The 25,537-nt window shown below is 39.0% G+C and overlaps 1 protein-coding gene across 6 annotated transcripts in view; it reads left to right on the top strand.

Annotated features, from left to right (window-relative positions):
• The first annotated feature begins 2,039 nt into the window (after positions 1 to 2,039).
• MSL3 (MSL complex subunit 3) overlaps positions 2,040 to 25,537 on the top strand; it is a 49,403-nt gene continuing 25,905 nt past the window's right edge. Inside the window, exons 1-14 of one of the 6 annotated variants that reach the window (XM_057419583.1) lie at positions 2,042 to 2,191; positions 4,190 to 4,272; positions 4,757 to 4,852; positions 5,390 to 5,490; positions 6,384 to 6,475; positions 7,591 to 7,713; positions 8,180 to 8,340; positions 10,115 to 10,273; positions 10,744 to 11,006; positions 11,424 to 11,533; positions 11,708 to 11,807; positions 12,239 to 12,323; positions 23,365 to 23,380; positions 24,638 to 25,153. In XM_057419583.1, coding sequence (XP_057275566.1) covers positions 2,093 to 2,191; positions 4,190 to 4,272; positions 4,757 to 4,852; positions 5,390 to 5,490; positions 6,384 to 6,475; positions 7,591 to 7,713; positions 8,180 to 8,340; positions 10,115 to 10,273; positions 10,744 to 11,006; positions 11,424 to 11,533; positions 11,708 to 11,807; positions 12,239 to 12,323; positions 23,365 to 23,380; positions 24,638 to 24,817 — 1,668 coding nt within the window. In that variant the 5' untranslated portion in view covers positions 2,042 to 2,092 and the 3' untranslated portion in view covers positions 24,818 to 25,153. Of the gene's footprint in view, positions 2,192 to 2,525; positions 2,865 to 4,189; positions 4,273 to 4,756; positions 4,853 to 5,389; positions 5,491 to 6,383; positions 6,476 to 7,590; positions 7,714 to 8,179; positions 8,341 to 10,114; positions 10,274 to 10,743; positions 11,012 to 11,423; positions 11,534 to 11,707; positions 11,808 to 12,238; positions 12,324 to 21,040; positions 21,946 to 23,364; positions 23,381 to 24,637; positions 25,154 to 25,537 lie in introns of those variants that run through there. The other 5 variants (XM_057419579.1, XM_057419582.1, XM_057419581.1 and 2 more) reach the window with 5 other exon arrangements.

A 25,537-nucleotide genomic window follows, 5' to 3' on the forward strand; every position in this document is an offset into this window, starting at 1 on the left:
TCACTATGGAGAACTCAGTACCTTTGAAAAATCTTATGTTCTGCATTCATTATCCTGGTAGACCTCAGCATTGCCTGGGTAGCACTATCGGAGGGTCAGTTTTTCATAAACGTGCTAGCCTTTCTGCTCTTGTGGCTGCCTTGGTATGGATCTTAATTGAGTGCAGCCCACACACAGGTTTTTAAAAACCCTGCTAGAGCAGGATCCTTAGTGGGAGAGCTGGCAAGGGCAAGGACCTGCTGGCAAGGATTGCCTACAACAAGGTGGCTCAGAGAGATAAGGGCAGATGCACACGTGCATGTACCCAAGTGTGGGATGAGGGAGAGGGGGTACAGGGCAACAACTGGACCTCAAATACTGTGGCAGAGTGCTGTATGTTTCTGTTAGGAAAACTGGGAAATTTGAGACAAAAGGCTTGAAGAGTATCTTGGGTGGGAGCCATGAAAGTGGGCTGGGGTGAAGTAAGAGAGGCTGAGATGAGGTGAATAAGAGGAGGAACCTAGGAGGCAGCACTTAAGTACATAAACCTGTGCAGAAATAGCAGGAGGCTCCTCCTGTGTGATTACTGTTAGAATGGGTTGGAGCCAGGGACACAAGCACAAGTTTGTTGTTCTTTTTTTTTTTTTTGGTAGTCTCTTGGAAGCAGCTTTGTTCTGCACCAGCTCCCTTTTCTTTAAAAAAAGGGGAACTTCAGTAACACTTTTCTGCAACTGGCATTGCACCAATGCATTTTTTGGAGACTGTTTCTTAACCTAAGCAGCAGCTGGCTCAGAACAATTTCAGGAACACTTCCTTAGTTTTCTCACACCCTTTCTCTTCCATCAGTTGGCTTCTCTCACTCCACCCTGTCTGAGCAGCAAGTTCACAGGTTTTTCCCACCACCCCTACTATAAAAAAAATGAATCAAGAGAAACTGAATACTCGTCCATACTACCCCTGGGAGCAATCATCCCCTCAGAATCATGTTTTCTGGGAATCTCCTATTGCCTTTTCCCTTTGGAAACCTTCTGGTAATACATTAGCAGCTCCTTAGTATGTTCTCTGCCATGGCATTCCTTCCCATTTCCAGTTTTTCTATCAGTCAGCCTCAGAGACCGTAAGAAAGGATTTAAACATCTCTTCCCATCAGCACCAGACTAGCATAGACTCACAGTTGCACAGTCGCCTTTCTCTGTTTAGTCATCTACCTCCTGAACAGCCTTCACAGAAAAGTAAGTTCAGAAATGCTAAATCATCACAAATTAACTGTTTTTTCTGCAAGGCCCAGGCCTCCTGGCTCTGTCACGGTCTCGTGTAAATTGGAAATGCAGAACCGGCACCAAAATTGTAATGGCCTGAGGGAGCATCTAATTGCGTGAGAAACTGCAGTATTCCCCTGACTGAACCCCCATCAGTACCTTCAGTCAGCAGAAAGTACGTGGTTAAGGAAACTGCCAACTGATGAGTATTTCCACAATTTACATCCTGTTTGAGACATGAAAAATTTTAAACTGAACATTGGAAAGATAAATCAAACTTCAGGTAATTGAGTTTCTAGTCCAACAGCCTCTTTATTTCCAATTTGTTTTCTCACAGGAAGGCCGAAAGATCAACAACAAACCGTTGAGGGAGGTTACAATATATATAAAAAAACATCTTTGGAGTACAGGGAGGCTCTTTGCTTACAGGAGAACACCAGAAGCAGCGTAGGGAATGGGGACTGTGGGGTGATGTTCAAGGGAAGCAGTAACGGAGGGAAGGGCTGCTGGTGTTCTCAGAACACACTCCCTAGCACCTGCTCTTGCGGGCGGCGCCATGTTCACGGGAGCGGCAAAGCCGGGTGATTCAATAAGGCCTAGAGCTCTCGCCCCACGCAGCCCCAGGCGGCTGCCCTCCCTCCCCTCAGCACTACCCCCTCCCGCGGCCGACTCCCGTGCCAGACACCCCGTGGGCTGGTACGAAAGGGCACCCCAGCTCCAGGGGGCACACGGAGATCCCAGAAAGAAGCGCTCCCTCTCCGACCCGCCCGCCGCCTGTAGGCGTGGCGGGCCCAGCCGCAGCACCTCCTCCATTGGAGGGGCGTGGCTCCTCTCCTTTTCGCCATGATGAACAAATGACCTCGCGGGGAATGAAATTTAAGTTCCACCGTGGGGAGAGAGTTCTGTGCTTCGAGCCCGACCCCACCAAAGCCAAAGTGCTCTATGATGCCAAGGTGACACACCGCGCGCGACCCTTCCCTACTCACCCCCTTATAGATAACCCTCCTCCACCCCCTCCGCTTCCGCCGTGGCCGGGCGGGAGGGAGGGAGCGCGGCGGGGCGGGGCCGGTGCTGCCGTTAACGCTCCCCTGGGCGTTGCATGCGCCCCCGGGCGGGAGGCGGCTGGGGAAGCAGCTGCGGGTTCAGCCGGAGAGGAAGCGGAGGGAGGGAGGCAGTTCCGCCAGCAGCACTTGTTGCGGGGAACGGACGCAGGCCCAGGGAGAGGGGAGCAGGCGGAGAGGCCGCGGGGAGGGGGGCGCCCATCGTCACGAGCTGTGAGACAAAGCGAGGCGGTGCCCGTGCCTGCTGGGCCTCTCCTTCCCCTCCCGCCCTTGTGCCGCCATCAGCTTCCCTGGCCGCCTCAGCCCGGTCCCCCGTGGGGCTCGGCGCTTCTCTCTCACATCCGCTCTTCCGCCCTGGGGTTAGGGGGAGGGTAGAAGCCTCGTACGGACCTCTGGGCCTTCCCATTGCGGGTGGAGGCGTCCCGCTGCCCGGGTGACGAAGGAGCGGTGGAGTCCGGGCTGTCGGGGCCTTGCTCTCGCTGCTGGTAGAGAACGGAGCCGCTGAGTGGCTCTGGAAGTGACAGTCGCGGTTCCCGCCTTCCGTTCTCGGCTGAACACCTGCAAAGTAATTCTGAAATCTTATTTTAATTCCTGAGCTTTTGTAGCAGATCTTGATTTATTCCCCCCCCCCCGCGTTTACTTGGGGATTTAAATGCTACTGGTAGTACAGGAGAGTTATACAGGAATACGTTAGCAAACAGTGAGTGATGGACCGTAAGTGTTGCAGTACGAGGTGGCTGACTCACTTGGGCCTGGCCTCAAAAACAGTGATTGTAGTTGTACTGCTGTAAATATAATATTGATTTTGGCTATCAGTGGGACACAGGATATATTTTTTCCATTAGAAGTCTGTACCTAGTTTGCAAACAGAGTTCTGTTTGGTTTTTTTGTTTGTTTAGTTGCAGAGAGGGATGACATGGGAGGGTTGAAACTGTTTTTTTGACCAAATTAATGTTTTTGCTGCAAGCTTGCTAGTTGTGTAGACCAGTGTTTTTCAAACATCTTTGATCAGGGTTTCTGCCTTCCTGTAATGTTTTGGGCTGCCCTTTTGTCTGTATGTGTATTTGTATGTTCTGACTGCCCCAACAGCTTTAATTGCCAGCCCTAGAGGTAACGCGAGTACGAAAAATGATAGTGCCACCTTTACTTTCAGATACGGCAAGCTCCAGCATAACTGCCCTTGACTCCATCAATAGTTCCTAAATTCTGGACTCCCGAATTAAAACATTAGCATAGCTACTGCATAAGTCTGGAGATACCTGATCTACTGAGAGCCACTGAAATGCAGGCAGAATTCCTTTGTTATTACTAGTCCTGATGCTGCTCTTCTGATCCACGTGAAATGTCTTTTTGAGGAGCAGGCCCTTTCAGACGGGCCTGTTTTACATATATGAAAGAGAGGAAGGAAACAAAGGCTCAGTTATTCGCAAAGCCTTTTAATGTTTAGTGGCTAAGATTCTGTGTTGTTTTGAGACAGCAGTACTTTTGAGTTTTATATATATAAACTATTTTGTCCCTTACTTTGAAAGTATGAAGAGATGGCACATGGGATAAAACGTTAGTAGCCCAGATGTGTATCTGCTTATCCTTCTTGTGATACTGCCTTGTTTTGCATTTCCCTTTTGTGTCTTGAAAACATGGGACATTTGAGGAGAGGACAAAGAGGGTTAGCAATCCCCAACTTTAAGAGTGCTGAATAAAACAGCTAGTTTTTCTTACCATTTAATATAATCCATTCCTTCTGCTCATATCAGTATTCACTGGCAAAATTGTAGATGTTTGATTATCATAAATAATTGCTTTTCTTCCCAGTGTGCATAAGCTCCCTAAGTACTGGAAGGCTGGCTTTTTCTCAAGCTTTTTAATACATGCTGTTAATATTTGTTCCAGATCGTTGATATTATTGTTGGAAAAGATGAGAAAGGCAGAAAGATTCCAGAATATCTGATCCATTTTAACGGCTGGAATAGAAGGTAAGGGCCTGTATGTGCAGTTTCAGTTCTTCTATTTCTTCTATATTATTCTGAAAAAAAATGCATCGCACAGAATATCAAATGTTGCAGGCTTATTTTTGCTTTAATGAATGCCTTTAATATACTTGCTTATGTTGACATGTTGGTCTCTATCCATAAATTTCAGTGGATCAGTTTGATAGCTACAAGTTTAAACTTTATGGGATATCTGTCTTTGGTATATACTTGTGGCTTCTAGGTTTCCATTAATATATTGAATTTATATCTTGTTAAATCTAGACCTGGATTGTTTGGTTATCAAGGCCATTACACGAGTGCAGTCTCTGTCTGTGATGATTCATAGCATGTGTTAGTGCTACAGACACCATTGCGTGTTGAGTCAACATTTGAGAGATTATAGCAACACAAGAATTGAAGCCACATGAATACAAAAGGATGCAAACCTTTCATACCTGTTGTTAATTTTCTTTTGACCTACCCTTAGCTGGGATAGATGGGCAGCTGAAGATCATGTTCTTCGCGATACAGACGAAAACCGCAGATTACAGCGTAAATTGGCGCGGAAAGCTGTGGCTCGCATGTAAGAAATCCTTTTGATCTCAAAATGAATGAGAGGTTTGTTTTCAGATTCAAACAGATACATCCCAGTGTCTGCAAGTGACTTTGGACTCTAAGCTCATGCTGCTTCCCTGTACAGCCAGTATATTCTAGAGAGCTACTTTTATCTTACTGAGGTTGATACCTACATTTAAATAACACTAAACAACTAATGCTTAATAACTATGCTCTTCTTAACTACTGCTGCCAAATGTCTATGTATTGGATCTACATCTTCCCAAAGAAATGTACTTGAAAAATAACTTGGGAAAATTGGAAGTATTTTTCAGCCAAAGGTAATCTTATATTGGTTGGCCGTGGCTTTGAGGATCCATTTGAGAACACAAATATGAGGTAATGTACAGACATTAAGGTATCCACTCTCAAATAAACATTGTCCAAATTATTTCAACATTAATTAATAAACATATGTTTCCTGGGCATTTGCATGTAATATAATTAGTTAGGTTAAGACAAATAATATTAGCTGAATTTCAGTGAATCATTTTATGTTCTTTAGGAGAAGAAAGGGAAGAAAGAAGAGGCGTTGCAGGCTGCCTGGTGTTGACTCTGTATTAAAAAGCCTTCCTGCTGAAGAAAATGATGAGAGTAGCGAGAACTGTGAGCTTATTTTCAATCTTTAATAGCAGGTGTGATGCCTTTAATTTTTTGATCATAGGATGACACAAGAGTGTCATGGTCCTATTTGAAATACATGGAGCAGTCATATGAAGAGTAAGCTTTTTTTGCTTGGTGTTAGAATATAAGACACTTTCCCTGCTACTGTTCCTACATATTTTAGGGAGCAATAAGTGATTTTTTTTTTTTTTCTGTTTGTTTGTGTTTTGTTTTGTTGGGGAGGTGGGGTGAGGGAGTGGGGGGTGTGTGTGTGTGTATTGTTGGGTTTTGTTTGTTGTGGTGTTGTGTCCCATCTCCCCTCCATCCCCCTCCCCCCCACCCTCAGTCTACCTGGCATGAAGGACTGTTTCATGTCAACTGAATGGGCTGATTTCACTTTCAAGCCTGGTCTTCTATTTCATAGCATTTTGATTTGTAGCTTGAAAGACACTAGAAACACTGTCTGGCACTTACCTATGTTAACTTGCTGCACAGATCCAGACTTCTGACTGAATGATTAATACATTAATCCCTGTTCAGAACTAAAGTCCAGTAAAAATTAAAATGATCAGTGGTTGTTCGGTAATATAGTGAGCTTTCAAAAGTGATTTGTTTTTTTTTCAGTTAGAGAGGGTGCAAGAATACTTTCTGTAAAGTTGTGTTCTATGTTTAAAAAGTTTATAGTATGTTGTAAATAATAATTGTGTATTTAATTCAATTAGAACTATTAATCCTTATTAAACAAACAAGTTAATTGTGGTGGTTTTGTTTGGTTGTCCCTCTCCAATCCCCCCCCCCCTTTTTTTTTTTTTTAAAAATTGAGGCCTGAAATTGTTTGGTCTTAATCTCTGCAATGTAGTAATGTGATATAAATATCTGAAATCTCTTTTACACAGCTATAAGTAGTTCTTCTTCTGATGACAGTGATGAAGGAACAGATGAAGAAATAAAAAGTGAAGAAAGTGACATAGAAGAGAGGACAGAAATGGTATGTTCATGAGCTCCTTAATAGAATTCAGATGTATTTGAAACTATGGAAAAAATTGAGATGTATAAAATATAGGCCACAGCTGGTAATTTAGCTGGAGTTTAATCCAGAAAACCAACCATATGCCAGGCTGTATCAAAAGGAGCGTGTTCAGCAGGTTGAGGGAGGTGATTCTTTCCCTCTACTTTGCTCTAGTGAGGGCCCACTTGGACTTATGTGTCCAGTTCTGGGGCTGCCAACATAAGAGGAGGAGGAAGGCCACAATATGATCAGAGGGATGGAGCACCTTTCCTATGGAGACAGGCTGATAGAGCTGGGGTTGTTCAACCTGGAGAAGAAAAGGCTTCAGGGACACCTTAGAGCAGCCTTCTAGTACCTAAAGGGGGTCTACAAGAAAGCTGGAAAGGCACTTTTTGCAAGGGTATGTAGTAACAGGGCAAAGTGGGAATGCCTTTGAGATGAAATAGGGTGGATTTAGATTAGATACTAGCAAGAAATTATTTACTGTGAGGGTGGTGAGACACTGGCACTGGTTGCCTAGAGAAGTGGCTGCCCCATCCCTGGCAGTGTTCAAGGCCAGGTTAGATGGGGCTTTGAGTAGCCTGGTCTAGTGGAAGGTGTCTTTGCCCATGGCAGGAATAGCAGCAGGATCTTTTTGGCTTTTGTTTTACTGTGAAACAGGCATGTCAGCTCTAGCCTTACATTAAAATGTAAAAGGCTGACTTAAAAAAAAAAATATAGTATTGTCTCTACATTATTGAAAAGGAAATAACAGCATACACAATTATTCTGAAGGTCTCAGTTGCTGCAGTGTGGGCAATCTGAAGCAGCAAAACCTAAGAAATTGAATTCTTTTGCGTTAAGTACTTAACTGAATGCTAAATTTAAAGTTTAAAGCTTAAATTTTAATCGTTTAGAACATGAATTTGCAAATAACTTTAAAGCAGTATTGTTATACTTACAGTAAGGCTACTAACCACTTAATAATTACTATAAAATAATTTATTTTTGCATGACAAAACTTGATTGTTTTATTGTATCCTGAGTATTGAACTTCTTTTTCACTGACATTCATAAGCACAATGAATACTGTTTCTTTCACTGATCTGTTGTAGAAAGAAGAACAAGACAGTCATACAAAAAGGGACATGGAAGAAAGAGCAATAAGCATAGAAATTCCTGAAGTCTTGAAAAAGAAGCTTGAGGAAGACTGTTACTATATTAATAGAAGAAAACGGGTATGAATAAGAGCTATGAAATGAATGTGCACAGAGGGCTGGGGAGGGCAGCCCTCAGAAGTAGTTTTTGTGTGTATGACGCCTGGGTTTTTTTGAACTTTATTGGAAAAGTAAGCTTAGAAAGTAAGGAAGAGTAAAAAGTGTAGGGACCTAACTTCTCAATAGCTAAAACAGTTGTCATTGTGTTTAAGAATGTACATTTCGGTACCCAGTTGTATGTTAGAGTGCAGATTGTTTTTTAAAGCTGGAAATGTAAGCTTGTTATCCTGACCATGGTTTTGTTTGTCCAGATGTTTATAAAGGATTGATCAAAAATGCAGTTTAAGGGTTGAGATGAATCACACCTGAAATACCTTCATGCAATAGAGACTTAATTAAACTAGTCAGTACATTACATGCTCCTGTTTTAGCTTGGTATACTTACTGACTGTTTTTCTAAGACATTAATTTGCTGTTTCTATTTCAGCTAGTGAAGCTTCCTTGTCAGACAAACATAATAACAATCCTGGAGTCATATGTGAAACATTTTGCTATTAATGCTGCTTTTTCAGCCAATGAAAGATCTCGGCACCATCAGATGACTTCACATGCCAATATGAATCTTCATTATGTGCCACCAGAGAAGAAGTAAGTAATCTTTAGTCCACCTTTATTGCAAGAAAAATGACCTTGCATTCTGTGTTCTGTTTCAAGACTGTTCACTTCTGTTATACTGTGATGTATGTCTATTTATGGGCTTAAAATTTTTGACAGATACCTAAAGTACAGTAACACTGACGATTTGTTTATCAGTGGGAGAGTCCCTATACTCTGAAAAGTCATAATGCAAAAACCTTAATATCGCCTTTTATAGTGTAAGTTCTTGCAAACTTTAAGTTCTTGTTTCAGAATCATTTTCTCAGTACAGAGAGCATATCTGATGTGAGAATACCCTGCTTGAGTAAAACTGAGCAGGTTCAAATTTTATAAAGGATAAAAATTTTATATAAATCCTCATAAAGAACTCCGAAGTGCAAGTGATATTTTTTTATATATATATATTTTTTTTTAGTTGACAAAAATTCCAAATTCAGTGTGTTAAGCCTACATCTTTGCAGCAGGGATTTTTTTTTTGTTTCCTTTGTAATGTTAAAGGTTCTCAATATCAGATGAGGCTGCTTCCTTATCGAAGTCTACACTGCGGTGAAATCTTGTATTTTATCAAAGAGAACTCTTGGCTTTTGTTACTAAGTTCTATTTCGGTGGTGCATAATGATGCTATTCCTTGCAGTATTTTGGTCTATGAGTGTCTAGGTTTATACTGATGTCAGATTAACCATACTTTCCTTCTTTGTAATAAAATCTCCCAAACAAGAAGTTACATGAGACATCAGAAATGAGAAGGCTGTATGCACATTGTATTTTTTTTTCTAAAAAAAGGTGTATGTTTAAGCGACCTCCTCTATAAAGATGGTGCTTTAATAAGGAGAACTTACATAAGTTCAGTGATCCATTAAATAGGAGAGATGCAGCTGACAACTTTCTAGTATTGCCTTTACTGTGCTAACACAGAATGTAATTGACCTCCTTGGATATGATAGAATTTCTTCACCTGATGGTCCCCCTGACCTAATTTATATGTAGTGTTCAAAAAAAAAAAAAAGGAAGTAGTTTTAGCAGGTTGTATGAAATGGTAAGATGGGGTATGAGAATCAAATTGCTGTTACCGTACACGTACATGTATTTGAAACATGAGAGATTAATATCTTCAAAGAGGAGAGAGGTTGCAGGTAGGTTGCACTCAGTGTACTGGGTTCTGTTTGTAGCAGGACAACTACTCACCTCCTAACACTGTAAGTCTTTTACACAAGGCTAAAATTTGAATTCCTGGTACTCTCTATATGTAGTGTTTTGATTACTGGAGCACTGGAAGCTGATCTCCAATGCAAATTCATCTAGTTTTGTTGGGTCAATGGATATTACACAGTCTTAACTGAATCTCAACAGCTATAGATCAAATTCTGCATGTGCCTGTTAGACAGTCTATTGAGTATTTTTTTCTGGAAGGTGCCTTGTTTTTCAGCGTAGTGAACTTTGAAAAACACAATAATGCTTCCAGAAAAAATCTGACTAACTTAATTTACTGTGATTTTATTAATCCAGTAAATAGTAAAGCAACAGAACAATTGTATGATTTTCTTTGACTTTACTAAGCAGAGTTTTAACATCTGGCTGTCTGAAGTTACCTACAGCAATTACTTTTCTTTAAGTGTGCATATCATTACTCAGTGATGAAATGACCATATTGTAGTTAAGATGTTAATGATGTATATTAAAGGGGACTTTCCTACAACTGCACTGAAACATTTTGACATGTAACTTTGAAATTCATAATTGTTTTCTTTTTTTTTTTCCCCTCTAGTGTTGAGCTATGTAAAGAGATGGTGGATGGGCTGAGAATAACCTTTGACTTCACACTTCCATTAATTTTGCTCTATCCTTATGAACAAGCTCAGTTTAAGAAAGTGACTTCATCAAAATTCTTTCTTCCCATCAAAGAAAACTCAACAAATACTAACAGGTAGTTAAGAAGTCTAGTACTACTTATCTTCCCTGGAAAATGCAATAGAATGTGGTTATGTGGGCAGCATAGGGTGATTTCTCACAGACTTTGACTTAAAAATTGTCCTGATAAAGTGCTGAACTCTTCTGTGAATTAACTTGCCTGAATTCAGAATTTGGAACCTGAATTCTCATCTGGGCAGCTACAAAAGGGGTTTGTATTGATTGATACAGAGTTATGCTGCAAGTTTGTGGGGGGAAAAAATTACGCTGAAATGTAGATTTGTGTTCATTAGCTTTTAAATTTGAAAAAATCACTTCTGGAAAATAGTATTTGCAAGAAGGCCTCACCACTTTGATAGTTACTAGGAGGAAACTGTGTAATCTGAGTAAGTATTTAACAAGATGTGTGAAACTTGAAGAATCTCTTTTGAAGGAAGAGCTGTTATCTCTTACAGGCACTTCTGTAAAGCTGCCTTTGTTTCCTAGAAATCAGGAGGAGCTTTCTCCAAGTCCTCCTCTGTTGAACCCACCAACTCCTCAGTCAACTGACAGCCAGCCTGCAACAGGGGAGCCAGCCACACCAAAAAGGCGAAAAGCTGAACCTGAAATTCTGCAGTCACTGAGACGCTCCACACGTCATAGCTCTAACTGTGACAGGTTATCGGAAAGCAGTGCTTCCCCACAGCCTAAACGACGGCATCTTGAGACCCCAGCTGCTATGCCAAAGCTCTTCTTGCACCTGGAAAAAAGTAAGCTTTGCTCTAAATTGTTGCCCTAAGCAAGATTTAAGTCCTGTTTACTTTTTTGGGGTTTTTGTTTGTTTGTTTGTTTTTTGTGTGTGTGTTTGTTTTTTAACGCAATATAGACTCTGAACTGAATGAGTGAAGTGTGAATTCATTACTTCTTGTATCCATTATTTATCTCTGAGGTCTTATACCAAATGGAAAAATACAGAGCAGTATTTTCAGTACTTTGGTGCTGCACTTCTCAACAGAATTCAAAGAGCTGCTTTTCTGGGAGCCTACTTCAGAATAATATTTATTAAATTCCAGGGTTTAATATGTTAAAAAAATTAGCAGCAGACTTTAATTATGTTTAATGGCTTATAGTTACATAAAACAAATTCTAAAATTTATTTCTGATTTCTTTTTATTTCTGCTTTGAAGAAACCCCTGTCCATAGTGGGTCATCTTCACCTATAACTTTGACTCCTAGCAAAGAGGGGAGTGCGGTTTTTACTGGCTTTGAAGGAAGAAGAAACAATGAATTGAATGAGGTAATAGATTTGTATGTTACTGTTCTGGATTCCATGAATAAAAGTTTTGTATACCTCAGATTGAGTTACATTTCAGAAAAGGTTTTTTTTTGTATTACTTATTTCATCTTTGCTTTTAAAGTTCTGTGGTGCTATAAAATGGTAGCTATGAAATCTTTAATGTTTTATGTGTAGGTTTTGTCCTGGAAATTGATGCCAGAAAATTATCCACCAAGTGATCAACCGCCACCTCCCTCATATATATATGGCTCTCAACATTTGCTACGAATGTTTGGTAAACTGATGCAAAAGTCTGTGCTCAATCAAAATTGCTTCCCCTTGCCTCCGTGATTGTATTTGCATGGTTTTTTGCTTGCCTTATTGCATTTAGTTTTATTCTAGGAGAAATGTCCATTTTAATCTATTCAAAACTCTTAGGCTGTTCATAAATTTGTTTATCTTTTACTGGCTTTATAAGCCTTCATTTAACAAAAGCAAACAAGCATTACTTCCAATATGCTATCAAACAGCATTAAACCAAGCAGCATTCACTTTCTCAGCATGCTTCTTTTCAGTAGGGCTTTGAAAGATCAGCAAGTTACTTGCAAGGAAAAGGGGAGGCTGTAGGGAAAAGATATTCTTTTATTGTCTTCTGTAGAATGGATAAAAGGAATTAGAAGTTGCTTTTACAAGAACAGGTGTAAACATTATTTCTCTTATTTACAGTAAAGCTACCAGAAATCCTGGGGAAGATGTGCTTTCCTGATAAAAACCTGAAGGCCTTAGTAAAACACTTTGAAATGTTTCTGAGGTAATGTGACAGTGTACTACAGCAGTGTTTTCATTGTTACATAGATCTAAGTGTCCTGGAATGACAAAGGATTTTAAAAATAAGATATTAATGTTTTGTAACTGTAAGAATGTGTTAAAATTATTACATTCTAATAATAACAATTAGAATAAATATTAATACAAGACTGTTGATCCTGTAATTCAAATTGAAAGGAACCTGAGCTCCCTACTTAAAATTTTGATAAACACAATGATAGAAAGCTGAAGTAGAAAAGTCCATTTATTAGTCTGTATAGAATGACAGTTCTGACTTGGCCAAGAAGCATGTTTTGTGAAGAAATAAAAACTGCATTGTTATTTTTGACAGCATAATCTGAGAGTTTTGATGGTGCATCAGTACTAGCAGGGGAAGAAACTTGTGCATTAGAACATGTTTTTAATTATGGTAGATTTTTAAAAGAAATAGCTGTCCTAATTGAGCCTTGAACAGAAAGGTTTCTCTGTTAGGCAGTGCAGGGGTTTGTAGACCTACCCAGGCTCTTTCTCACCACACCAGCTCCACAGCTGGAGTCATTATGATCGTACCTGCACCACAGTCATCTTTGTCAGTCAGGTACTCTAGTTAGTAGTTCTGGGTGACGTTGCAGTAGTGGTGGTTAGATACCTAGTGTGTCACTGTGTTGTGCAGCACCAATACAGTGGAAAATAAATTTGCCAAGAAAAGCTTTCAGAAGAAAGTGATGTAAATGGTAAATATCTGGAACAAATGTGGAATTTGTAATTTAATTTTGGTCAAAAACTCTTCTATGTAGCCACATACTGAAAAGTAACATGATGCGGCACTAGCATATCAAAAGTCCTATTGGAGATGAGGGAGGTGAAAACTTCAAAATGTTTTTACTTCATTTTTAAATTTAAAATAAAAGATGTCTTAAATGTCAAAATTTCTACAATACGAATTTTTTCTCTCGAAACATTTAATTTGAGTTATTTCTTTTTACAGCTCTGTTTTGTCACATACTAGTTAGTATTCAATCTGTGTTTAACACGACAGGATTGGTACTTATTGTTGGAAACCTGTTTTTGCTTGGAATGAATATTATTGAGGGTGCTTAACTCGCTGTGGATCAAATCAGTTTTTCAGACCTCTGCCTGTTAGATTCTTCTGTGTTGGGCAGAGCAGGTCTCTTTAGCATCTTAAGTGGAGTTTTTTCATACCCATTGTATGGATGATCTGTGGTGGTGTGGAATAGAAGGAGGAAATGTGTTCCACAGCCTCCATACAAGCAGGGAGATGATTAAACTGAAAGTTCTAGCGATAGTATTCATATGTGTCTTATTTTTCCATTTGATTATCTTGGTATAAGGTGTAGTCACCTATAAATAAAAATTTAAAACAGAAAAAAAATCAGAAGACATTTCCCCAGCAGCATTTTTAGGTCAGGTAGAACTGCGCTTTTGAAGCAAATCTCTTGGTAATTCCCACTTACCATGAGTTGTGTTGCACTGCAGAGTGCTCTGCATAGATAAGCTAGATTTCTTTTGGAAAACAGAACCAGAAGTGTGCTCCAGTACTTGTGGAAATTCTGTCCTTAAGACCAGACTACAACTAAACAAAAATGAGCACCCCAAGCCAAGCATAGTGTGGATATTGCATATCTGGTTCAATAAAATTTTTGAAGGCTGTGTGGTTTTTTAAGTGCTCTCTAAGCCAGTGTCATTTATGTTTTGCTAATGCTGTTCTCAACATTTCTGTGCTGAATATGTTGATTTCTGTGGTTTCACCAGGATTGTTCAAGTTAAGAACCTTCCTGAAAATGCTTCCAAGTTACAGTTACTGCTGTAGGAATCATTCCATACTAGGTAGATTTGTCATCTTCTTGGACTAGTTTTCTTACTGGATACACTACTGCTTGTGTATTCAAATAGGTAACATAGAAACTAGTGCAAATGATTAGGGTTTTTTTCAACATGTATTCATGGTGCTTTAGGACATCTTTCATTTGGGCATTTATTTCTTTGTTTTATATTTTATTGAAGTAGGTCAAACAATTACATTTCCTAGAAACTTGTTCAGACTTTTGTCACAGAAATACTTCTGTGTTATCTGTTTGTCATCACAAGAGAAAACTTGAGGCTGAGGTGATACCTTGTACTAGATGTTCAATTTTCACATTCCGTCTTTCTGTTTTGGGGAATGAAAGGATTAATGGATGTTTATTAAAAATATTTTCTGTCACTTCTATTCTGGCTTACCTTTTGAAAGATAAGAACTGTCCTACACAGTCTGTATGCACTAGATGATAGCAACCAATTTACTTAAGATTGCCTGATTTGTTTTAGTGAATTGCTCTTGTGACAAGCTGAAGTACCCTCCTTTTCTTTATTTTTCTAATAGCAGATAAGGGATTGAAGCTATCTGTTTGCTTTAATAAAACTGTTTCTGAATCTTCTTTGAATTCTGGGTAGAGTAGTTCCAACATAAGCAGCTCTATGTATTTTTAAATCTTTCATGGGGTACACAACTGATTCTGTTCTAGTATAGATACTGATTTAATTTTGAATTGTGATTTTTATGGGTAAAATTTACAGTTGCATTTAACATTTGTACTATTACTCTCATGTGGGCTGAAAAACTGAGACTTATTTAATATAATAACACTTTGTCTGGAAGCTTGTTTTATTGAGTTTGCTCAGTACTTGATAGATGCATTAAATTCATTTGAGATGCTACATGAGTAGTATTTTCCAGTCATGCCCTCAGACTGCTGCTAGATGAGATTGATCTCAGTTGCCCAGACAACATATATTTTAAGGGATGTATCAAATGCATCTTTTGACTTTCATAATATGTAAAAGCTGTACTGTTTGTACTTAGTGCAGCTTTCTAGAAGTGTGCATAATGAAAATTTCTTCTTTGAAAACATGAATAAATTGCCCAGATACCCTGTGGGTGCCCCAGCTGTGTCAGTGTTCAAGGCCAGGTTGGACTGGGCTTTGAGCAACCTGGTCTAGTGGGAGGTGTACCTGCCCATGGCAAGAGGGGCTGGAACTAGATGAATGACTTTTCTATGTTGTGAGGTGCCTAGCATGCCTCCAGAGGCTGCTTAAGTGATGAGAAATGATAGGCAAGAAGGTGCCAGTTTTTGGTTTGCAGTTTCCATTGATTTGAGCACAGCCTTGACTTGGGAAACTGTTGGAATTGGAGAGGTTACTTGTCAGGGCTGTTGACAAGTAGGATTTACTTAAAAAATTAGGAGAATATAACATGTCTGTTTTTAAAATAGCAGGACCCATCTTCAGGGAGGGAATTTAAGTCACAAGTCATTTGCCTTTTAACAAGAAAAGGCAAGTAAATGATACAACACTTCAGAAAGCCATAGGTATTTAGACTTTTGTGAAATACAGAATAACAAGTGAGTGATGAAATATTTCTAAAATAACACGTCTAAAATTTCAAGTAAGTTTTTCCAGATGAGGCAGATATGGTATTTCATATTGTGGAAAGCTGCGTTCTTAATGGTCAAAGACTTTGGTCTTGTTAAAAACCCACTGATATTTCAAATTCAGGATATCCTGTAAGTTTTCTCTTTCATTTTAGATCTCAGTTTTTCCATTACCTGCTTGTATCTATTGTCCCACTCAGCTCCATGGGTTGAAAAGCATTTTAAACTTAAAAGTACTTTATTTATGTTGAGTGTTTTATGAGAAGGAAGCCAAGTCAGAACATGACCAAATTAGAAGGCTGTGATAATAAGATGTGTATATAGAAAATTGACAAAGTTTTTGAAGTAACTTTAAGAAACAGATTTTTTTTTTTTTTGTAGCACAGTGCTTTTAGTGTAGTAACTGCAGTGGTGAAGTATGACCACTAGTCTGTGCTAATGTGCAATTAATGAGAGGTTATTAGTGGTGATCTGAGAATGAAAAAATTAAGTATTGCACATGGCGAATGGAATAGAATTTAGGTGAAGTTGCTTGTGACTGAATTCCTGCTCACTGTGACTTAGTAAAGTTAAGGTTACTTAATAAAGTTAAGACAACTGATTAAACACTTTTTGAAAGATCATGAAGAAGGCAATACTGCTACTGTTGTTACTTATATTGATTAGGGGTTTTCTATCTCAATTTTGGGATTAACTGATTACTTGGCAAAAAAAATCTGTGCAGCATAGCAATTCTGACATACTAGAAAACTTTATGGAATTGGAGCCTAACTGTAAGAAAGTCAAGGTTTGAATGTGGACAGGTGTGGGTTTAGAGGCAGGCAAATGAATGTTGTTTTCTAGGTTTTGAAATGCTTTGAAGGAATTCTACTTGCACAGTGAATGTATATGCCATATTTTAGGTCATTACTGTTGCTCTATTTGGGCTTCACTGATCATTGAGTGAGTAGAAAGGTAACTGCCTTGTTGGGACCTCTCAAACTTTTGGCACCTTTATGTTGAGTGCTTCTTGGTCAATGAGTACCTGGTATTATATGGTTTATTTCCAGTATGCTTTTGTTTACCTCGTTGATCTGCAGAATCTGCTTGTGTGTGCTTATTCTTCTTGACACTCTTCTGTTTACCAAATTATCAGGTGCCTGGGTGTGTAAATGAGGGGTTTGGGTCATGCATCTGAAGTGAGAGGTTCCCAAAATATTTTAAATGTTTTACGATAGCTTTTTTAGAAGACAGCTCTAAAGAATTTATTCTGGGATCTGTGCTGGCATTGCCAAAAGTGGGTTTTCATCCTCAAGACCAACCAAGGATTCCTGTATTGAGCCCTTTTAAGACTTTTCCCAAAAGGTCTGCTAGAAGGTACCACTTCTAATTTTCACTCACTCAGCATGGTTACTGGAGATGTTATGTTTGCATCTTCAGAGTTATCTGTGCATGCCCTTTAAAGGCCCAGGAAGATTATCTCTGTTCCTGTATGTGGATGAGTGACAAGAGTCCAGTCAATAAAACAAGCCTGTTTGTTCCTTTGACATGTTCATTATGAGAATGAACATCTGAAATTTCTCACTTCATTTGTTCTGTTGACTGCATTGGGGTTATGATGAGCTTTGTATTGGTGAGCTTTTGACCTGAAGAGTCTTCCAGATGGAGAAATGTCTTATCACCAGAAGGGGTGAGGGTCAGGTGGTGGCATATACTTTTGTGTGAAACTAAGCTTTTAAGCTTTCAAATCCTTCTTTCAAGTTATAGTCTCAGAGAAGAGATAGCTTCTTAATCTGCAGATGACATTTCTTTTGATGAGGTGACTCACAGAGTTAGGATCCATCATGTTTTTTAAGCAAATGCCTATAGATAGATCATTACAGTTGCCTTTCAAACAGCATCTAGCTGAGACCACTGATCTCATCAAAGCATCTGCTTACCTTCCTGAACTCTGCAACAAAAGTATGTAAATGTAACCTACCTGGAAACTTTTCCTCTTAACTCTGTATTCTTCTATGGCTGAGGTTGTCCTTCTTAGAATGATTAAAATTTTGCTTTCTTTGTAATTTTCACATTCTTCAAGCTGTCCCTGAGCTTATTTATGCTTGCTAGTTCATGTTTAGAATGGTTTTTCTTCATGCAGAGACTGTTCAGGTAAGGTTTTGCTACCAGATGACAGTCTTAAAGCTCGTTAATTCAATGACACTGTTGAGAAATATTCTCACATATGTATGTCAAGTGGCCTTTTAATGTGGGTAATGATAGTTCTATGGCTCTTTTTGGCAGATTTGCCTGGATAACTCTCAGGCACGTGGTAGTATTATTTGGGAGGCTCTTGCTTGGAGTCACCTGAGGTAAGCTTGCTTACAGAATGCCACACTTGAGGATCAGAACATAAGAATTCGGCAAGCTAGGTTGCCCGTATGTTTGTTTCCCTTGTCTGCATCCCCTCTAGTCCTTTCTGAAACATTGCTCTTCTAGGAACCTGTGGTAGAGAGGGAAATAGCTGCATTGTGCCATGTTACCTCTATGTACCTCATGAGCATGAGTGTAAAGCATAAGTATTCTTTTTATGGGTGCTCATGATGAGAAAAATTATGCAGTCTTAAATCTGGATGTCTGTGTGGACTGTGCATCTCAAAACTGGGTTACTCATAAGCAGTTTCACTGTGTAGGTGTATACATATGAACTCTGTATGAAAAAGGCAATGCAACAGGTGGTTGAATTTATCAGATTTATAAATTGAAAGTAATGAAACAATATCTGAATAGCTAAATAGCAATGTGCTTTCTGAGCTATAGCTGAACACTGGCTCTGCTTGCTTAGTACAGCTGCCTCTGTTTTTTAAATCTTGGCTCATGACTTGCAGGTACCAGTGTAACTGATTTTTGTGTTATTTCAGCTTTTCCAAAAGCAAAGCATTAGCAGATATCCATACCTAGGGGTCTTGAAAGACTTAATATTTTTGTGCTGGCTTTCTGCACTGTGATCTAGTTTGAATACAATGCAGCTTCAGAAGAGTCACTGCTCTCTGTATAGAGAAAGATACCTAAGTGTTTGGGACAGAAGCTGATTGTGTGTTTTTCTGCCTTTTTTCCTCTTGCTTCTCTGCAGAAAGTGATTTGTATTTGCTAGCTCTGGGGAATTGGTTTTTGCAACTGTTACAATAAGAACAAAGAAATGTAGATTTGACTGCATGCATTCTGCTTTCTTAGCTGTGCTACAAGCATCTCACCTAATATTTCTCATCCTTACAAGCTGTTACTTCAGCTTGCACCAAACTGGCATTTATGACCAATGATCTTAAGCAAAGTCTGGAAACCTATAAGAGAAAATAAACCTGTTTCCCATTACATGGCCTTAAAATTCTTGGAACTGTCAGTTATCCAATGTCCTCTGAAGGTTCCTTTGTTTTACTGATTTTTTTTTTTTTTTTTTAACGTACTCCTTTATATGATCTAGCACTTGGTACTGTGTTTTATGGAACGTTACCCAATGACATTGTAGTTCGTTTATCTCTTCAAGACATTAATGTATGTTAATGAAGCACTATTAAATTCAGGTGTGGCTGATGTTAATCTTCTACAGTCTGTGTATGTTAAAAGACTTGAGTCAGTGAAGTTTTAGGCCTTCTCGTACTCACTTCATACCAACCCCACATATCCCAGACAGTGATTTATTGCTAACTACAGTCAGAGATCATAGCAGTTGATGACTTGGGTATTTTATTAACTTCTATGTTGCTATAATGTTGGTAGTCTTTTGTAGTGGTTTTCTTAGGGTGAGGGATGTGTGTGTAGTGCAAATGACTGACACATTTTGCTCAAAATCAAGAGGATCTGATTGTGTGTGAACTGTTCCTGTGTATCATTGAATTGTTTTTAAGGGATATCTCTTATCTCATGGAAAAAAAAAGTCTAAAACAAACCATAAAGTATTAGAGCAACTTACGGCATGATAAAGCTAGGAAAGTCTGTGTTGGGTGGTATTAATGACAAGAGCTCTCAGCAATTAATATATTCCTGATAAAATTTAGATTGCCTTATATGGAGAACCTTTGTCAGTATTCTTTGATGTTTTGGCTCGACTAAGATCAAAGGACATGCCTAGTTCAAGTAGTGTAACTGCTGCAGAAACACTGTGGTTTTAATTGCAGTCACCTGTACTTTTTTCAATTTGGACTTTCTGTGTCCAGAGTAATGGTTATGGAAAACTGCTTGTTTTTAGCTTCCAATAGTGAAGTCATCTCCCTAGCCAGGGGTTCTGAGAGAAAACTAGATTCTGCAAATGACAGTGTTCTCTGTTGTTTCCATTACTTTCTGCTTTAACACAGAGAACGTGTGGCTAGCATTTTGCCATGATCATTGATGCTGATCTTTAACATCCAGGTATTTTTGAAGATAATGTGGTTTTTGTTTTGTTCTGGTTTTGTTTGGTGGGTTTTTTTTTGGGGGGTGGGGTGGGGGGGTGGCTGTGTTCCTGAGGTACAGCTTGATCATGTAATTCATGGTTTAAGAGCCATTTTGCCTATTTGCCCCCACTTGCATATGTGGCATCTTTGTATACAAAAGAAGGAGCAGAAAGTGTAATGTCATTTTAGTTGTTTGTAGCTGGTATTAGTAGCAACAGTGTTTTTCTTTGGTTTAGGGCTGAATGTAGAGTTGTATGTTAGCAGAGCAGGAAGACATGATAAAATATTGGGTGCTTGGCTGTTTCAGTAGTATTTGAAGACCATCTTGCAGAAATCTGAAATTAGGGAACCGGATTTACAGATGCATTTTATCTTTGAGAGCCATATTTAAATCAGATACTTCTGAGAGGTGGAGACCCTAATGCACAAGCACATGAAACAACAAATCATAAGTTTGCTTGCCTTAAAAGGTACAGTTTGACTCAATGGTTACTGGGCACTTATATAAGATACTGCATAGTGATAACTGAAAATCCTGGGTTTGACATAAATGAAAATAGTATGCTGAGCAGGTCACTGACAGAAGTTGCAGACAGATACTTTCGGTTTTGTTTTTTTTCTTCTGTCATAGTTCTTTGCATTCCTTTCTGAGTGTATCTTCAATTTTTAGAATTTTTTTTTTTAAGCAACTTTTTTAATTACTACTTGATTTGGGAATGGTAAGGGAAAGCTGTAGAACTTGTAAAAATAGGGCAAGCCTTTTTGTATGCCAACTTTCAAAGTGCAGTGATTCTTAATTCCCAGGCTGTGGTTTTGCTGAGTTTAAAAATTAATTTGAAAATAGCTTTTCTCTTAAATGTTGTATGTTCTGTTCTTTTTTTGATGTGCTTTCTTCTTAGGTTTTTAGCAGAATACCATGATGATTTCTTCCCAGAATCTGCTTATGTAGCTGCATGTGAAGCCTACTACAGTACAAAAAATCCTCGGGCAATCTACTGAAACTATTAATAAAGATTAAATCCTACCTAACGTAGCCCATGACAATGCTATTTTGCCACGTGGCTACAAGCTGAAGATGAAAAAGCAACTAAAACAACTTCTGGAGTTGAAGAAATAGTAATGGTTGGATTACTTAGGAATGGGGAACTTCTTTTCAGAGGTGTGTATAAACTGTATTGAGTTGCTTAGAGGATTGAATATTAACTCTGACTCCAGATGAATGAAGAAGCCTTGTCCTGACTTCTAGTGCATGGGACTGCATAAGACTATTAAATAGCGAAGGAGGCAAAAGCAGATGCATTAGCAAGAGGACATTTTCATGAAGATGGATCATCATGCTGTGTTTGGTTTAGCTCAACCACTCCAGCCTAAGAAACAAGACTTGACTACACAGCTACACAAGAGAATGAGTAACTGATACCTTACGGACCTTTTACCCTCGCAGATTGCACTTCATTTTGTGGAACTGTCACGACAAAAAAGATTGCTTAATATAAAGGTGTTCTCGCTGTTTGTCTAGCATGGTATCTGCCTCAACAATAACTTTGCTGCTTGAATGAAAGATGTGTTGCTTGCTTTGCATTTTGCAAAGGTGTATATAGTTCTTTTCATGGTAAGGCTGCCAGAGTTCCAAGGAGAGCACGCATTGCCAGTGATTCAATATTTACTTGGCAATAAGTGGTTTCCAGAGCCATTATGACTGAACTGATTTTCTACAGGTAACCGGAGAAGTCAATAAAGTGATGGTAGTTTAACTGGCAAACACTTATTTTCTTAATAAAGTTCACAGTAGCTGCTATGTAAATGTGTGATTTTACCTGCTTATAATGCCTTGTTTGTGCTTGATTAGTATTTTTGAGATTGTTAAGTATGCATATAAAGGAGGTGGGAGCACTGGCAACATAGGGAGAGAAACCCTTTCTGTATCATTGGGTTTTCTTCTGTAGACTTGAAGAATGTCTCTTAAGACAGTTTAAAACACTTTAGCTCTGGAAATAGGGATTCAGTACAATCAGAATTCCTAGAAATCTGAAAACATATTCAGTAGAAATTTATTGAAATATAATTCTTTTCTTGATGCTCATCCAAACCTTGAGGTAGAACTGTGGCCTTCTGCTATTTCAAGACACAGCTTTTAAAAGCTCTGGGAGAAAACAGGACTCAAGGCTGATAGACTACAGCATTAATCACTGTAATCCATCTTACTTCTGAAAACTGCTGTTAGAGTACTTACCTGCAATGCAAAACTCAACACATTCCTCCTAGATTTGCAGAAAATAGTTAGGAATCATCATTCAAATGTAAATGACAAGCTTAAACTACAAGGCCAAAGAAAATCCGTTTCATTGTCACTTGCTTTTCAGAGTTGTGCTGATGTGTCAAAGCTTTTGAACTGAGAAGCTAAGGATTACCTTGGTTTTGACCACTTAGGTTCTTCTTTGTACAAAACCTTCTATTAAGACTCTGTGAATGGTTGTTAAATGTTTGGTATGGGGGTGATTTGGTGGTCATTTTTTCTGAAGGTAACTGTTTAGTAGTACTGCTCTTCTTTAATGCATTCTGTTGTACCAAAAGAACTTCAGTCTTTCTCAAATTACAGAAGTGTTGACTCTATCAGAATCCAAGTACCTCAACATCCATTTTGCCAACATGTTTCATTCTAATTTTTGACCCTGTTTTTCTAAAAAGACAATTCCACAGAATACAAGTATCTAATGACAAACTCGGAATACTGGCTGAAACTCTGTCCTTAATCCTGGTGATTGCAGGAATGTTAGCATGTGTATAATATGGCAAATATATTTTGTTCTACTGTTGGTACCTGTGAGTATAAGGCAAGTTATGAACAGAATGTAAACCTTATTGTGTGACTGTGTTCAACTGCTACGATAACAATTTCTGCATGCAGGGGTTATTAATACTGGTGCTATTGCCTTGTTGATACATTGTGATTATTCTCAAAAGATGGGAGTTCTGAAGGTCCAGTTAGTATAGTCTTTATTTTGAACAGCTTTTTGGTAAAATTCTCTTGATATAATATTCCAAACTGTCTTGTTCTCATAATAACCAAAAACCTCTCACTAGTAGTACCCTTGTGTGCTTCTTGACACTTAATTGTGATGACTTCCCCAGACTAGCTCTCTGAATTTAAATCTCTCTTCCCTACTGTCACTTTTCTTTTACTGTTTTCCTATTTTTATACCTGACTTTTTGGTTTTTGTAGGTTGTTTTTTGTGTGTGTTTTGTTTTTTTGGTGGGTTTTGGTGTTTTTTTTGGGGGGGGGAGGTGTATTGTCGTTTAGGGTTTTTTTTGTTTGCTTTTTGAGGGTTTTTGTGTGTGTGGTTTCTTGTGTTTTTTTTTTTGTGTGTGTGTGGGGGGGTGTTTTGGTTTTTGGTTAAGCTGAAGCAGTGCAAGAGACTTGCAAAAACTTGAACCAAATAGCATCAGAGGGTAGTTCTTACTGGTCTTAAAATACAGAGAGACTTACTAGTGTGGCCCCCAAAATTCACTTTCAGTGGAATGTTAAGAGGGCTGTGTGGGAGAGGAGGCTTAATAGTACAGTTACACTTCTGGAGTGAACCTGTAATTCTTTGAATGTCCATGACCGCATTTATGATGGGATTCATATCAGAACCGATGAAAGAGGTTTTGTGCTTTACTATTTGTCATTTGTTGGTCTCTCTTTGCACAGTGACTTGTAGCAATATTTTCTAACCTGATTCAGTCAAAATAGCTTAAGTTAGCTGAAGAAATGTGGAAAAACTGATTGAAGCAGGCAAAGGAGCCTTCATACGAGCAAGTCCGCAAGTGGAGTTCAGAGACAGTCTGCTGCAGAGGAGGAGCTAAGCTGAGAAAGCAGATTAACGGGCAGTGATAGCATACACCGGCATAGCTGTTCACATAAGTGGTATCTGTTCTGGTTCCAGGTTAAGAGGGTTTTGTTTAAGTCTGTACAGAAATTAAGGCTAGGTTGGATGGAGCTTTGAGCAACCTGGTCTAGTGGAAGATGTCTCTGCCTATGTCAGGGTATTGGAACTAGATCTTTGAGGTCCTGTCCAATCCAAACCAGTCTGTGATTCTGTGATGAGTCTGAGTTTACACCAGTGTAATTGTAGTGCATACTTGAACTGGTAAATCTGCTGCACTTGCCTTCAAGAGCAGGCTGCTCCAACATTAGGTGTGGTGTAGGGTTTTCCATATGACTGTTCTTGGAAGAAGGCAGGAGAGAACAATTGCACCACCTCATTAAATGCAGGTATTCAGCTGATGTGGCACATAAAGTGTGCTGCCACATAAGTCCTCGAGGTGCTCAATTGGCACTACTCATTGCGGTAGCTGCACTGACTTTGCCAGTCTGACAGTACGTGACCAACTGGACACTGTGCCACAGAAGTAGGACTGTCTGTATGTAGAGTGCTTTACATGGATTGTAAAGATTACCAAAGAAGGATATAGTTAACATAACTTTAATATTAATGTTTTGTTCTCAATTCTAGGTTTTACTTTGTGCTACTTCAAAAAAAAAAACAAAACCCAGCACTGTTCTTTCATGTGATGTGTTGCCTTTCATTTTGCTACTGTGTTGCTGTGTTTTTCAAGCTCCTGCTGCAAACCTCAGGCTTTCCTGTGGTGTCCTCTCCGCTGAAGTGACTGAGGCAGATGTGACCAAGTGCTAATTCAAAGTATGTTCCATGTCCCATTCAGAAATCAGATTTATGCAGATGTGAGGGTTTCACTTGGCATTTGGTGTAGGCTAACAGCAAATGTGTGGTTGAAACTCTTTAGTGGGAACTTGTCAGACAGTAGCACAGGGGGACCTTGCCCTGGGTTCTACTGAGAGGTGTATTTGCAGTCAAACAGAAAATAAAAACCTGATTGGAAATAAAAAGCTGTTACTGTTTTTCATATTTGCATCATAAAAAGTGGTATCAAGACATCTGGAAAATACACTGGGGAGATTGTTACTGGAGTTAAAATATATATGTATGTATTGAATCCTTTGTTTCTTGGAAGTTACACATTTTCTCCTCTGGAGTTCGAAGCATTTGTCCCAAAAGTATGTATATGGGGGTGGAAATCAGTTTTTCAGGGCATGGGGGAAGGAAGCAACGTGTCTTATCCTCACCTAAGTCTCACATCAAGCCTTCATCATGATGGTTAGCTGTACAAAAGCACAGTGCTGACAGCTTCGGGACAGACAGCCACATCTGAACTTCTGGCCTGGTGTGTGTTTGATCACTTTTAACTTTGATCTACTAACAGAGCTACAAAACAAGTTTGTGCTTCAGAGCATACAAGGAGAAAATGCCAAATAGCCCCAGCGCAAGCATGCTTAGGCCAAATGCATTATGTGATATATTTTCTTGTCCCATGTGCTACAGAATTTGCTTTGTTAT

Source organism: Pezoporus wallicus, unplaced genomic scaffold (assembly GCF_028554395.1).
Source record: "Pezoporus wallicus isolate ANWC-B61680 ecotype Strahan unplaced genomic scaffold, APGP_CSIRO_Pwel_v1 contig_5767, whole genome shotgun sequence".
Lineage (NCBI taxonomy): Eukaryota > Metazoa > Chordata > Aves > Psittaciformes > Psittacidae > Pezoporus > Pezoporus wallicus.